General features: G+C 41.6%; 1 protein-coding gene across 1 annotated transcript; it reads right to left on the bottom strand.

Moving 5' to 3' along the window:
* Positions 1 to 842: 842 nt before the first annotated feature.
* Positions 843 to 2,443, bottom strand: LOC145799630 (uncharacterized). Its single transcript, XM_082889231.1, has 2 exons — positions 2,341 to 2,443; positions 843 to 1,315 (listed from the first exon to the last, which is right to left on the bottom strand). The coding sequence occupies exons 1-2, from the start codon at positions 2,441 to 2,443 to the stop codon at positions 843 to 845; spliced, it is 576 nt and encodes a 191-aa protein (XP_082745357.1).
* Positions 2,444 to 15,441: the final 12,998 nt, after the last annotated feature.

The raw sequence follows: 15,441 nt of genomic DNA, 5'->3' as shown, positions 1-15,441 counted from the left end.
AAGTAAAGCTACTCGATATGTTACTCAATTGATCTTCTCGAGAATTTCATATGGCCTAACATATCTCGGTGATAATTTGCCCTTAACACCAAATCATGTTTGTCCTTTCATTGGAGTCACTTTAATAAACACGTGATCCCCGACTTCATATTCTCTGTGTCTTCTTCAGACATCAGCATAACTCTTTTGCCGGCTCTGTGTAGTTTTCAGACGTTGTTGGATTAGTTTCACTTTCTCGGTTGTTTCTTGCACAAGTTCCGGTCCCAACAAAGGTTTATCACCTATTTCGGCCCAACACATTGGAGATCGGCATTTTCTAGCATACAAAGCTTCGTAAGGAGCCATCCTAACGCTTGAATGATAGTGTTGTTATACACAAATTTGGCCAGAGGGAGGTAAGTCTCCTAATTACCTTGAAAGTCCAACGCACACATTCGTAACATGTCCTCCAATGTTTGAATGGTCCGTTCAGATTGGCCATCCGTCTGTGGATTATAAGCACTGCTTAATCTCAGCTCAGTCCCCAAGGCCTGTTGCAAACTCTGCCAAAACCTTGAAGTAAGCTTAGGATCCCTATCAGATACTATGGACATTGGAACTCCATGCAATTTTACAATCTCATTGACATATAAATTTGCCAACTTATCCGCATTATACAAAGAGTTGACAAGCAGAAAATGGGCAGACTTAGTTAAACGATCAACAATGACCCAGATAGAATCCATACATCGGGAGGAGCGAGGCAATCCCACAATGAAGTCCATAGTAATGTGCTCCCGTTTCCATTCCGGTATTAGAAACGGCTATAACAAACCAGCGAGTTGCTGATGTTTGGCCTTAACTTATTGATAGTGCAAACATCTAGCCACAAAATCTACAATATACTTTTTCATTCTCGGCCACCAGAAATTCTGTTTCAAATCATGATACATCTTCGTATTTCCCAGATACATGGCGAATTTTGAGTTGTGAGTTTCAGTCATGATGCGTTTCCTAAGGTCTAAACAGTTCGGCACATAAAGGCAATTTTGAAATTTCAACACCTCATTGTCAAGCATAAATCCCAGTTTCGGTTTTGATTCAATCTCATCAATAATTTTCCTCAGAAACTCATCTTCGCGTTGTTTCCCTTTAATTTCTTCAATGATTGCAGGTTGGGCAGAAATGGTGGCTAAGATTCCACCCTGTTCACACAACACATCTTCAATCTCATTCTTCTCCAAATCACAAAACAACTCTCTCTGGCCGGTGAGCAAACATGACAAATTAGCAATGGATTTTCGGCTCAATGCATCTGCAATGGTATTTGCCTTCCCTGGATGATATAGAATTTGTAAATCATAGTCTTTGATCAATTCTAGCCACCTTCTCTGTCTCATGTTCAGTTCTTCTTGGGTAAAGAAGTATTTGAGGCTTTTATGGTCCGTGTACACTTCACAAGTCGTACCATACAGATAATGTTGCTAAATTTTCAAAGCAAAAACCACTGCGGCAAGTTCAAGGTCATGGGTCGGATAATTCTTCTCATGAGGACATAGTTGCTAAGAGGCATAAGTAATTACTTTCCCATTCTGCATTAGCACACAACCCAAACCTCTATACAAAGCGTCACTGTAAATTTGGAACCCATCAGTACGTTAGATAAAGTTAAGATTGGTACAGTCACTAATCTGGTTTTCAACTCTTGAAAAGCTGATTCACGCTGATCATTCCAATCAAACTATACATTCTTTTGTGTCAACTGTGTCAGTGGCATTACAAGTTTTGAGAAGTCTTTCACAAATCTTCTGTAATAACCAGCAAGTCCTAGAAAACTTCTAAGTTTTGACACGTTGGATGGTCTTGGCCAGTCAACAATGGCTTCAATTTTTTGTGGGTCTACTGATACACCATCCTTGTTGATCACATGTCCCAAAAATGCCACACTGTCAAGCCAGAATTCACATTTGGATAATTTTGCATACAATTTCTTTTCTCTCAAAGTCTGTAAGGCAGTTCGCAAATGGTTCTCATGTTCTTCCCTACTTTTGGAATAAATTAGTATATCATCAATAAAGACAATAATGAATTCATCCAGATATGATTTGAACACCCTATTCATAAGGTCCATAAAGGCAGCAGGTGCATTAGTCACCCCAAACGGCATTACCAAAAATTCATAGTGTATGTATCTAGTTTTGAATGCAGTTTTCTCTATGTCTTCTACCTTGACTTTTAACTGATGGTACCCGGATCTAAGGTCAATCTTGGAAAACACTTGAGCTCCCTGAAGTTGGTCAAACAAGTCATCTATTAACTAAGTCTTCAGGCAAGTCATTCGGAAACACATCGGGAATTCACAAGCAATAGGAATAGTTTCCACATTAGCACTATCAGACGATGCAGTCAGTATACAACACAAGTAGCCCCTACATCCCTTCCTAAGAAACTTAATAGCTTTCATGGCCGAAATCAAGTATAGGGAAGGAACTACCCCATTTCTAGTAAAAATAAATTCAGGCATACCAGGTGGTCTAAACACAACGGATTTACTTGCACAGTTAATGGTGGCATAATATTTGGTTAACCAATCCATACCCATAATAAAATCAAAATGATCAATACTTAGTGGCAGCAAATCAACATACAATGTCATTTCACTAATCACAATGTCACATGATGGATAAACATAAGCACATATCATAGAACCCCCAGTCGGTGTAGACACAGATAGTAAACAGTTCATAGGTTCTAACGGTCTAGTTAATTTCTGAGAGAAAGCATGCGATACAAATGAATGCGTGGAACTAGAATCAATCAGCACATAAGCATTCTGAGCACAGATGGAAATTGTACCTGACACCACAAATCCGGTGTTCTGTATATCACCAGGTATAAGGGCAAATACTCGGCCCTGCTTTAAGGTTTCCTTTCTGGTGTTAGCTTTTGTGTTCATCCTTGGTGCCGAGGCGGAACTAGCTGAACTTGTTGCAAGGTGATTGGCATTTTCAAGTCTGACAGGACAATCTCTCATCACATGACCCGTTTTACACACCTAAAACAGGCACCTGATGCTCGATAACAAACCCCCTTATGTTTCCTACCACATTCTGAGCAAGTTGGTACAGATCCACTGCTTTTGCTTGAGCTACTGTAAGATCCCGTATTTTGCTTATTTGAGAATGGCCGACTTCTTTTGAAATTAGACTACAGTCTTTTGCCCCTTCATTCACTTGTTGGAACAAGAGTTTGTTTCTTAGCTACCAGAATGGCTTCCGCCATCAATGCTCTATCCAACACATTCACATACGTAGGTAGGTTGAGGACTCCTACCAGATCTAGTATATCTAAATCCAAATTTGTGGGCTTTCTTCTAATCCATGTCCACCTTGTGAGGAGCAAATCTGGCTAACTTAGTAAATTTAGCCTCGTACTTAGCTACAAACATTCTACCTTGATTGAGTTCTTGGAATTCAGAAACCTTTCAGTCCCGAAAGCACTGTGGAAAGTACTTGTCATAGAAAATTGTATTAAATTGAGCCCATGTCATGTTATCATTACTATTCTGGACTAGCAACCACCATCTACGAGCTTTATCTTTTAAGGTATAGGTGGCCAAAGAACCTTTTGAGTTTTAGAGCAAGGAAAGAACTCAAATAATTTTTCCATCTCAAGTAGCCATGCTTCTGCCTTCAACGGCTCAATGCCACCTAAGAAAGTCGGTGGCTTCATTTTCATGAACTTCTGAGTCAGGTTGATAATGTCATTATTGTTCGGTTCAACTTGTACCGGTGGAGGCGAAGGAGGTAAAGGTTGTTGCCTCTGTTGTTGCGTTATTACCTCAGTCAGAGCTACAAGCATCTGTTTCATTCTGTTTATTCGGGCTTCGGATGATTCAGCTATCCCATCACTTCTTGTATTTTCAATTTGCTATAGGTAAACGGGACATTATGAACATAGGCAAATAGTCCTTTTTACAATAGTTAGATCATTTGTTTCCATATCTTGCAATTATAATCAGATTTAATTTTTCACTGTCAATAAACACACACTTGCACATGTAGATGAGATGCTCCTATTTCTTACTAGGACATCCTAAGCTCATATGGACTCGTGTGTGCGGTAGTACTCGTGCTCTGATACCACTGTGTCACGACCCAAACTCGTCTCCATGGGTTTAGCGTCGTAACTGGCCAGTAATCCTTGGATTACCGAAGCGTTGCGGAACCAATAAACAGAGATATACTTAGTCCATCGAGCTATGAAGGCAAACATGAAATAGATATTTTTAAACTTCAAAAAAAGATACGTGTGGCGTCAAAAGATACAGTTGATACACATCATTCCATATACTGTACATACGAGCAGGGATTTGTGCATAATTAAAACAAAAGAACCAAAGCCTTAAATACAAAAACATAGCCAATGGATTTGACATGATCTGGAACCTCCTCGGGAGGCGCAAAAGGGTGGTTGACAAACGGAGTCTTAGATCATCAACTCTGGCCCTGGTCTTGTGCCTAGTCACCTACATACATAATATAAATAGTGAGCTGGAGCCCAGTGAATAATAACAAGGTAAAGGGGTTTTAATGAATGATGTCCATCATAGAATGAGAAATCAGAGTCTTATGCATATTCATTTTCCAAATTCATATATTTCACATCATAGTACGTGGCACATCCATTAGCGTTAACAAATCTGATGACCCACAAGGGATAGCCGTGAAGGCATTCCTATGACTCATGTGCACAGAGACGTTTTCGATAACCCATAAAGGGATGGCCATTAAGGCATTCCAATGACCCATAAAGGGACGCAAAATATCACATGATGCTATGGATGCCACGAATACATTTCAGAAATTTAGGCGATCATTCATTCACACAAAACATAGCATTTCGGAAAACTGATCATTTCATGTCATCAAACAATAATTAAAGTTAAACATAACTTTACAGAGTTATTACTCACAATTAACCGATGGCTTCAAGGCAAATAGACAGAATGGGCAAATCAGACGTCTTGTTGAGCGTGACCTACACGTACATAGCAGAAACACATAATGAAACACACACTTGGTTGGTACTTAACTTCGTTCATTTCATTCCTAGTGTGTTTCTAGATCTTAACCTCTTATTGAGGCTTAACCATGGCCTAGGAATGCCTAGGATGGAACGAGAATGCAAACAAAATGCATTTGAAACACTTGGTCAAATTTTCTGAAACAGGGTCCCTGCTCGAGCGTATCTTTCCCCGCTCGACCGACCACACAATATGTGAGAAAATACTCAAGCGTAACTTTCCACGCTTGAGCGCTCTACAGATTTTGAAAAAGTACTGGTTGCTTGATTTTCACGCTCGACGAACTCTCGATCCTCGCTTGATCGTAAGACTTAGACCCTCGCTCGAGCGTGACTTTTGTTGCTCGAGCGATCTGCAAAAACACATGAACTTCTTGGAGCATGTATTTCACACTTGAGCAGACTGCTGGTCGCTCGAGCCGAAGTACACGCACTCAGAGTGGTCGCTCAAGCGTAGGTGCATATTCTGGAATTTCTAGATTTTTTCTCCAAGTTCAAAACTCAACCTTAAAGCCTCAAACTCGATTTTTCTGGCCCAAACTTGAGGAAACACTTCTAAACTCATAAAACATTGTGAATAAAGGATCATTTCAAGAATTCATGGCCCAATAGCTTGCCAATTGTGAAAAAATTCAACTTAAAATTTATGAATGCTCTATAAACATGACATGCATGAGTTTCTTTGAGCTTAAGCTTCTCAAAACATGATCAAATGCTACAAAATAACGTGAAACTTGATCATTTCCCAAAATTAAGGTCAATTCAAGAGATGCATGAGGGAATTCTTGGAAATTAAACCCAAAATGTGAGAACATATGCATGCATGTATGGAATGACTTAGTTTTCTTCAATTCTAGCTCAATTCCTACATGAATTCACTTAATTCACTTGTTTTCATACATTAATCAACTACATTACAAGGTCAAAGGCTAATTCTCTTACCTAGAGTTTGAATTGCACAAGTGAGGGAGCTTCAATTCCCAAATTCTTTGCAAGTCTCTAATACTTCCTGGCAATTCTCCCATATCCCAACTTTTGATCTCAATTGCCTTCTCTCTCTCACTCTCTCACGTTTTGCATGTATGAGGGAGCTCAAATATGTTGAATGAAGAAGAAAGAAAGAATAAAGGCATATAAGAAGCCTTATATAGCCTCACTTGAAAATTATTAACTAAGGCTAAATAAGTGGGTATTAAATTAATCTAATTTAATCGTTCCGAATCGAATTTCAATTGGACCTACAATAAAATTCTAAAAATTCTAATTAACAAATAAATCAAGTCAGTTTCTGAATCAGATGCCGATGAGGCCTTCAATTCACAAACCAAAACGAAAACACAAACAGATCTTTCTACTTCAAACATATATAAACACAAATAAGGTAACATATGATGTAAAATTTCACTTTAATTACTCTTTAGGCATAATTAAACATGGATTAACATTAATCATGGGGCGGGGTTGTTACACTTTGTTTTGCACCTTGGCTCGAGCGACCAAGAGTTGGCTTAAGCATAAAATTCGAGCTCCCAGTACTTTTTCTGGCTTGAGCACACCGCTCGATCAATGGAACCTACACTCGAGCGGCTACTCTTATTTTTGAACCTTGGCTCGAGTGAACGAAATTGAGATCGAGCATAAAATAAGAGCTCCCAGAAGTTTTGCAGATCAAGGGGACCGCTTGAGTGACCAAAGTTACGCTCGAGCAAACTGCCCTGTTTCTAAAAATTTTACATAGTGTTTTCAAGTGCATTTTGACATCCTCATTGCATCTTATGCATTCCTTAGCCTTAATTAAGACATAATAATGAGGATAACGATTAGAAACACACCAAGATAAAAAAGAAATAAGTTAAGTGTTTTTCGAACATGTGTTTCAATGTGTATCCACTATGTGTTTGTGTAGGTTATGCGCCTCAGATTGTCTGATATGTCTGTTCTGATTGTTCTGCTACTGGAGCTATCTATGAGTAATAACTCTATAAAGTTATGTTCAACTTTAAGTATTTTCTGAATGATATGATATGATCTGTTTTCTGCAATGATATTCTATGATTCAATGAATGATTGTCTAACTTTCTAAAATGTGCTCGTGGCATCCTTAGCATCATGTGATATCTGTTATCTGTTACCTGGTACCAGAGGTTCCATTATGGAACTGGTTAACCATAACCATTATCTGCTCTGTATCTGTTCTGTATACATCCCTTTATGCGTCATCTATTCTGTTAGCACTAATGCATGTATCACATATGACTATCTGTGAATTTTGAATATGAATAAGAATCTGTTTCTGATCTATATTCTAATTTCTGAATCTGTAATGAACATCATTCATTAAAACCTTTACTTTGTTATTATTCACTAGGCTCTAGCTCATTGTATTATTTATGAATATAGGTGATCAGGCGCGCGACCAGGCCCAGTGATAATTTCCTGGAGCTCTATTTTGTTAGCCAACCACAGCACCTCCCGAGGAGGTTCACGAGTTAAAGTTGTAGACACCCCATTTTTGACTGTCCTCAAGACTTGGACGTCACCGTTTGAACACTCGGTGATTATCCATGTTTGTGTTCATTTGGAGTTCCCGGAGGTCTCGGCTCTCGCGCGCCTTGCCTCAGGATCCCCGAACTCGACCGTTTAGTGTCTGGTTTTGCACCAAACACTTGCATCTTGCCTTGGAGGGGCAGAGTGGGGCTTGTAGACCATCCCCACCCATCACCGGCAGTGGCTAGATGCCACCGGCTGGTTTTTGCTGCCACCGGCAATATTGTTTGCCGGCCGGCACTCTTTGTTGCCGGTCAGCACTCTTTTGTGCCGGTCGGCACTCTTTTTGGCCAAGATGGCATTTTTTGCCGGCCGATTGCTGTTCATCTGCTTTTGCAGATATTTTTGGACAGCTGTATTGCTTTTGCTCCCCTCCATACACGTGTATGGAGGGATCTCCCTCTTGCAAGGCTTGTCTTGTAAGCTTTACAAGAGGGATATAGAGGGAGGCTCTCTCTAAGGCAAAAAAAGGGCTTTTAGACATTTTTGAGGAGAGAAGACAGAGGAGAGCTCTGGTTTTTCCTAGGGTTAGGGTTAGATACACTCACCTATCTCTCTTTTCCTCTCATTTTGCACACTAGGTGTTTTGTGTCTCACTATTGCACACAAACACTTAGTGTTTCACCTTCCTCTTGGAGCTGAGGTTCTAAAGAGTGTGTTTTGAAGTTTTGGTGTTGGGTTCAAGCTCAAGGAGGCCATTGGAGCACCATTGTTGAAGAGGACTACAAGGGTGAGAAACTAGTCCCTTTTTCCCCCATTTTTGCATTGATTTTCTACTAGTCTTAGAGCTGTTTTTGTGATTATTGTATAACATAAAAAAGTTCTGTTTTTAAGCCCTCTTTGTTGTTTATTAAGAGTGTTTTGTTGTTTGAGGGTTGTTGACCACCCTTAGGCCTCAAAAGGCCTCATTTTGAGCCATTTTGTGCTAGCTCCGGGATTTTGGTGTTGAGGTCTCTTCACCACTGAAATCTTGAGGGATTTCAGTGGTGAAGATGATTCTTTGAAGTCCTAAGAAGGAGAGGGCCACCCCCTCTCCTTGTTGTCCTTGAAAAGGACATATTTTGGCCTCTTAAGGAAGCCTATGCTTGAGTGTGTGTTGAGCATATTTGGTTTGTTTTTCATGCTTATATATCCATGATATAACATGATTTCAAGTTGGTTTTGGAACTTCATGCATGTTTAGCATAGTTGCCATGTAATGCCTTATTTGTGCCTTAACATGTTCTAGGTTGTTAGCCTTTGTTGGAGCATGTTTTAGGCTTGCATTTGTGAAGATTATGTGCTTATTTTGCCATGTTTTAGCTCTGTCCATAATCGTTTGGGTTGATCTTTGCATGCATTATATAGCTCCTTTGTGTTTGGGCTTGTTGGCCTTGAGTATGTGCATGTGTAGCATGCCATCTTTGCATTGTTTTGATGATTTGGAATCATCCTACATGCTATTTCAGTCCCATTTCCATGCTTGTTGGATTGCCTTGCATGTCTCTTTAATGCTTTGAAAGCATGTGTTGCAATGCTCCATGTTTTGGCCATGGTGTATGTCTTTGTATTTGGGCCATTTAGATGCCATCTAAGTAGTCCTTTAGCTTTGTTTTAACATGCTAAACCTCTGATTTTGGTCCTTCTTTGCATGCCATGTTTGGTCATGTTAAGTGTAGTTCAATGCCTCATTGATTTGCTTTGAACACTTAGGCCATTTGGTGCATGCTTGGTTTGATTTGTTGCTTGGTTTGGCACCATGTATTAGCATGATTTTAGAGCTTATAATGCATGCTAATTGCTCTTGTTTGTCCCTTTCAAGTGTGCTTGAATGTTGCTTGATTTGTGCCCAAGTGTAGGCCTTCCATCATGTGTATGTGTGCATGTGTTTTGGCTTCTTGTTTTGGCCATTATGGCTACTGTTTTAGGCCTTTTTTTAGAGTTGCCTAATTCATGTATAAGTCCATCTTGCCATCCATTTGCATGTTTGCTTGTAAGCTTTGCATGATTACATTGCATTGCTCATGTTGCATGATAGCTAACATGCTTAGGTTGCATTGCATCAACATGCATTCCTTGTCCCTTGATTTGGGTGATAAGGATTGGGAGTTTGTTTGATTGATTTGCATTGCATTTGAAATCAAAGTTGCATACTTGGTTCTTTGGGCCATCATGCATGGAAATGCGTGATTGGTGGTCCGAGAACCGAGGCACATGTCCCTTTGAGTCATTACAATGATAAGAGACATGGTTGGTGCATACATTCCTTGAAATGTGCTACCATGCTTTGTTTTGCCCTCTGTTGCTGTGAGTTGCAGGTTCTGCAGGAATACTCTGCCGACCGGCAGTGTAATGTGCCGACCGGCACAATTTTCTCTGCCGACAGGTTCAATTTTGTGCCGATGGCCATACCACACTGCCGGTGGCAATCTCAATCAGCCGGTGGTGATCCTCTCTGTCCAAGGGATCAGTCTTGAGGCTTTGACAGTCTCCAGAGGAGGAAAGGAAGGAAAACAGAGGCAGCTTGCGCATGGCGACACGCTTCTCGAGGCATTTTCCTGCTTTAATTAATTTATTTAATTTGTTAATTAAATTAGTTAATTTGTAATATTAATTAGCTTGCGTAGTTAATTAATTTGTAATATTTATTTAGTCTCTCCGAGCGAGGGCAAACCTGTAATAAGTGTGCGTGAGTGTGTGTATGTCTTCCAACCTCACGTCTTTCTTCCCTTTTATTTACCTACTTATGATGGTAGATTAGGGCACGTTTAATTTAGCATACCTTATGCTATGCATGCGTGCATCCATGCATTCGTATTACATGCATTAGGCTCGGTACATCACGCTAACTGCATCAGTACTTCAATTCCGAACTGAATACGTGATAATTGTGCATTTTCACATGACATGTTTAGGATAGCCGAGCCTATTCTAGCAATGCTTTGTATGCGATGCATTAGGCACTTAACATGGACTTGGATCATGCATGTTTGCTAACAAGTTCTTTGTTTTGGCACGGAGTACTATGTAAGTATTTCCGCTTCAGCATATCACATGAGTGTGAATGTTACCATGACAGCATGCTTAACATGTGGCTAGATGCTTATGTGTTATAATTGCTTGAATGCCTGTGGGTGAAGGCTGGATTGTTTGAGTTGGAAAAACTCGTTGAAATCCGCATTTTAGCCTACTTGCGAGTAGCAAATTCCAAAGGATTTTCAAACTGAACGGATATGCAATGTTTATTTCCAAATTAGGCAATCTAGTCTATACTTGTTTGCTGTGCGCATAACATAGTAATTCTAGGCTGATAATCGGAATAAGAACACGTAAAGTTTTCAAAAACGGATATCACGGTTAGTAGAGGCCGGTCTTCGGACCGGGCGAAAGGGGGTGCTCATAGCTGACCTTCCCCGATCGTACCCAAGCTCCCGAGCCGAGACAACTCCGGTGATGACGGACACGTGGCCTTCGGCACCGAGTCAGGGTTTCCTAAATTCTCCCATTTTAAAATATTTAGGTGGCGACTCTGTATCTGGCAAAGCAGTCCATGTTTGGCGCTACTTTTTCAAAAATCTGTTTCTCAAAACGATTTGCCAGATTTGGACTCTTTGGTTCAGATTAAGAACCGTGACACAAATCGAGTCCGAACTGTAGCACGAGGCCCTCCGCGGGCGCGTCTACAAAAGTGTGGTCATGTTTTTGTTTTCTTCTGTTTATCTAAACGATCCCTTTTTGTATACTCTATTTTATGGCTAAGTCCCTTTTGACTGTATCTGGATTTGTGACGAAGACCAATATGAATATGATGTCACATATATGTATATAAGTTTTAAATTTTCTATCCCATGTATGTCTACGCAGCTCTATGAACATTGTATTTTATATTTGCTTCTAGCCCCTTAATTTTTCTTAATCTGTTCATAGGCCTTCGGTGATCCTAGGATTACTGGCCGGTTACGGCGCTAAAACTATAGGGACAGGTTTGGGTCGTGATAGAGTGGTATCAGAGCATATGTTATACTGCAGGAACGTACATACCAGTTTGCAAGTTTGGGCATCAGGCCTGCGGGCACCAGTTCAGTATTTTGGGATTCAGTTTACCTGAGGGTATCAGTTTACCGGCAGAATTTTGGGCAGAATTTAGTAGAGAGCACAGTCGTTCAGCTATGTGCATACCTGTTCTAGTGAAATCAAGCTGAGATACTGTCTGTTTTCTCTTTTGCAAGGTAGTCGTGGAACTATAGCTTCAGAAGGCTCCGATATCCCCCGAGGTTCATCGGACTTGTGCTGATAGACTTTGTCAGGTCAGAGATTCAGTTCAAGGGTAATCAGGGCCAGAGAAGGCTAGTCAGGCACAGACCACCTGTACAACAGCTACCTGATCAGTGATCTTTGAGCAGTCGGGCCGAGATTTCCAAGCCTACTACCGACACAGATATACCGGTTGTTCAGTTAGATTAGAACAATATGTCGAGTCTGGAAGAGATGGTGCGCCAACTCCAGGATAGTATGAAAGCCATGCAGCAAGACACTGTCTGTCAAGCAGAATTCGCCAAGCAACAGGCTGTGGTCATAGCCCAACAGGCAGAGACAATTGCCAGATTGGAGCAGCAAACTGGAGTATCTACTTCACACCAGGCTCCTCCCCCACCAAGAGTTCCCATACTCGGGGAGGCAACCCATGTCCAGGATGATACGGACATTCCAGTCGGGCCAGCACCACCCCCGATTCTGCCTCAACTATCCAAGGCACCCACTCCTATCAACCAATCAGATTCTCCCTTCGAGCCCGAGGTGGAGCCCGTGGCATTAAAAATGCACAAGCTTCAAAAGCTGTTCAAGAAATCTCAAGGTGTGAAGTCCATTCCGGACATTGGAGACGAATACACTGACGCAGCCATGACGCTGCCAGATCGGTTTAAGATGCCACAAATTGATCGTTTTGACGGATCTGAGGATCCCATGGTACACCTGCGACTATTTTCAAACGTCCTAAGACCAATGGGCCTCACTAGACTGCAGAAGCTTTCTTTATTTGGCTGGACCCTGTCGGGTGTAGCGGCCACATGGTATGCCAAATTGGAGGATGACGTCAAGAGTAGTTGGGACGAGATGGCCGAGGCCTTCATCCTGCAGTACTCATACAATACGCAAATCGAGATCACGACCCGGGATCTCGAGACAACGAGGCAAGAACCCAAGGAGAACTTTTCAGAATTTGTAGCCAGATGGCGGGCTAAGGCCTCGATGATGACCACTAGGCCCACTGACAAAGATCAGATTCGGATGATTGTGCGCAATCTCCAGCCCAAGCTCATGCAGAAGATGATCGTTCTTCCCTTCCCCACCTTTTCAGATTTGCATGAGATGGGGGTACAAATTGAGGATGCTATGAAGCAGGGCCTCATTGACCAGGAGAAGGAGCAGCCCAGGAGGGCATTTTCCTGCAGTTCGAATGCGACCACTAGTGGTGATGCAGGTGCAAGATCTTCTGAAGTAGACATGGTTACCACCACTGCATCAAAAATAGCTACCCCATTCACCGGTGCGTCCGGAAGTAGCTCACAAAAAACCAAATATCCACCTCGAGTCAAGAGGGTCTTCACTCCACTTCATATGCCTTTGTCAAAGGCTCTAGAGGTCTTACTCCGGAAAGGACATCTGAAACCGTTGGAACAACGGCCCCTACCCGATCCTATCCCTGCAAAGCATGACCAGACTAAGTACTGTGCGTACCACCAACAAACCGGTCATGAGACCGATAGCTGCTTTCGCCTGCGCCATGATGTACAGGATTTGTTTGACAACAAGGTCATTGTCGCACCAGCTCAGTAAAGTCTATCACCACTGGATCAGTGAACTCGGGGGATAGTACGAATATGTGATCAGGGGATGAACCACCTGTGGGCGGCACTCAGTTTACTCCAGATGTGGCGTGTGGCACGCACTATTTTGAGTATTTGCGAATTCTGGTTTTTGTAGCTTCTGACTTAGGTGTTGAGTCAGTTTTGTGGTTTTGTCTTGAGTTTGTCTCTTTGTTTTGAGTCAGTCTTTTTGATTAAGGGTCTGTCTCATTGTATCGAGTCAGTCCTATTGTACAGAAGTCGGGTGATTCCGGGGGTGTTACTTCGGATATCACTATTCTGCTTTGTGTTTGTCCTTTTGAGTCTGTTTCTGCCAGGGAGCCAGTTGTGCCAACAGATTTGAATAAACAGCAGTGATTTTCGCACTCTTGTGTTTGCTTCTACCATGTGCCAGTTGCGCTAGAAATTCTAAACGAGATGGCAATATTTGACTAGAAGCTGTGCCTTTTCTGTGCCTTGAAGTCATTGTAATGACCTAAGCTTTTCAAAACCTTTTTGAACACTGCGGTGATAAAAATGAAGAGGAAGGAATTCTTCAGATTTTGCAAAATTTGATCAAACTGAGGGAAAGAGAGGCGTGCTAAGCCCTTAATGAATGAGATCATGTTTGTTAATGTGAGTACTGAGAAGGATCCTGGCTTGATCTAGATTGGTCCCACACTGTCTTCAGCGCGAGCGATTTTTCGCTTTCTTAAAAACTTTCGAAAAATGTTTTGCGCAGTCCTGTGAAGACTTGTGTGGAATCGCTCTTGAGATTGTGCAGCCTAGGATCGCTCTCAGCCTCAAGATTCTGTCCATTTGTTTTCAAACCTCGGACTTAAATTCAGAATGTTCAATGGTCAACCGCCATATGAGGCATGTGTGGCCAGATTCAAAGCAGCCCTCGGACAAGAGGCAAGAAAGTCAGATCAAGAAGATTAGACCTCATCAGAAGAAGCTTGCAAAGCTAGAACAGAAGTACCCTTCAAACTAGGGGCAAAGATGTCAGACGTGCTCGAAGAGCCGAAGATGAGTCCTCTTGCAAATCAACAGCCACTCTCCTGGATACGGATGGCTTCAAAACCCTAAAACCATTTGGCATGGATTTGCGACACTTTTACCCTTTGAGAGGCTCGCTGGGCCGAAAACCGGGAAGGGCGACCCAGGCAAAAGTTAGAGCAAGAGAAAAATACAAAAAAGGAAAAAAATGCAAAGAAAAGAACAAAAAACAAAACAAAAAAAAAGAAAATGAAATGAAAAGAAATGAAAAGAAAAGAAATGAAAAGAATTGAAAAGAAAAGAAAAACAAAGCTCGCAAGGTCGAAAACCCGCATCGGGCGCCTTGGCAAAAGTTAGAGCCTAAAAAGGAGAGGTTAAATACCCGAGTGTACCGTAACCCCGAACTACGTAAGGCTTGATTCCCATCTTTGGGATACGTAGGCAACTTCATTCTGAAGTCCAGCCCTAAAACACTTCAAATTCAACTGTGTCCATGTGATGGTTCTAGTTATCTTTGTCTTTTCTGTACCCGGGAGTTCGGTTGCAATCGTCACTCTGAGGACTGATTGCAGTGTGCTGTGGCACTATCCAAACAAGGGGCAACTTTCCGTTGCCATTCAATGTGCTGCGGTGCCGTGCAAACAAGGGGCAACTTTCCGTTGCCATGTAGCTCTCTTCGAGCAAGGGGGCAATTTTCCTCCAAATCCGAGGTTGTGCGGTTCAAGAGTGGGTTCCGTGCTTGTTAAGCATTGGCCGTTTGCAAAAATAGTTTTTGAGAATTTTTACTGAGGTTGACTAATTTTCTCGAAAATTGTTCCATCTTTTCCAAAAACTGGACCATTTCTTGGACCCAAAAAAGGAAAATTTTCAGTGCTCATAGCCTGACTTGCATGATTTCAAATCAAAAATCGAACAAGTGTGTTAATCTAACTCTCATATTGGTCAAAATTGTTTTAGTAGAAAACCAAAACAAAAAATGGTCAAAATGATGAACTAGGGGCACAGT

The sequence above is a fragment of the Camellia sinensis genome, chromosome 9 (assembly GCF_055761805.1).
Source record: "Camellia sinensis isolate YWXY chromosome 9, ASM5576180v1, whole genome shotgun sequence".
Classification (NCBI taxonomy): Eukaryota; Viridiplantae; Streptophyta; class Magnoliopsida; order Ericales; family Theaceae; genus Camellia; species Camellia sinensis.
This window is presented reverse-complemented; position numbering and strand designations above follow the sequence as displayed.

Excerpts from the sequence above, each read along its gene's own strand:
- LOC145799630 (XM_082889231.1), bottom strand. The coding sequence starts at position 2,443 with ATGAAAGCTATTAAGTTTCTTAGGAAGGGATGTAGGGGCTACTTGTGT. Across the intron at positions 1,316-2,340 it reads GGAAACTATTCCTATTGCTT|GGAAGGCAAATACCATTGCA; the intron begins GTGAATTCCCGA and ends TATATCATCCAG.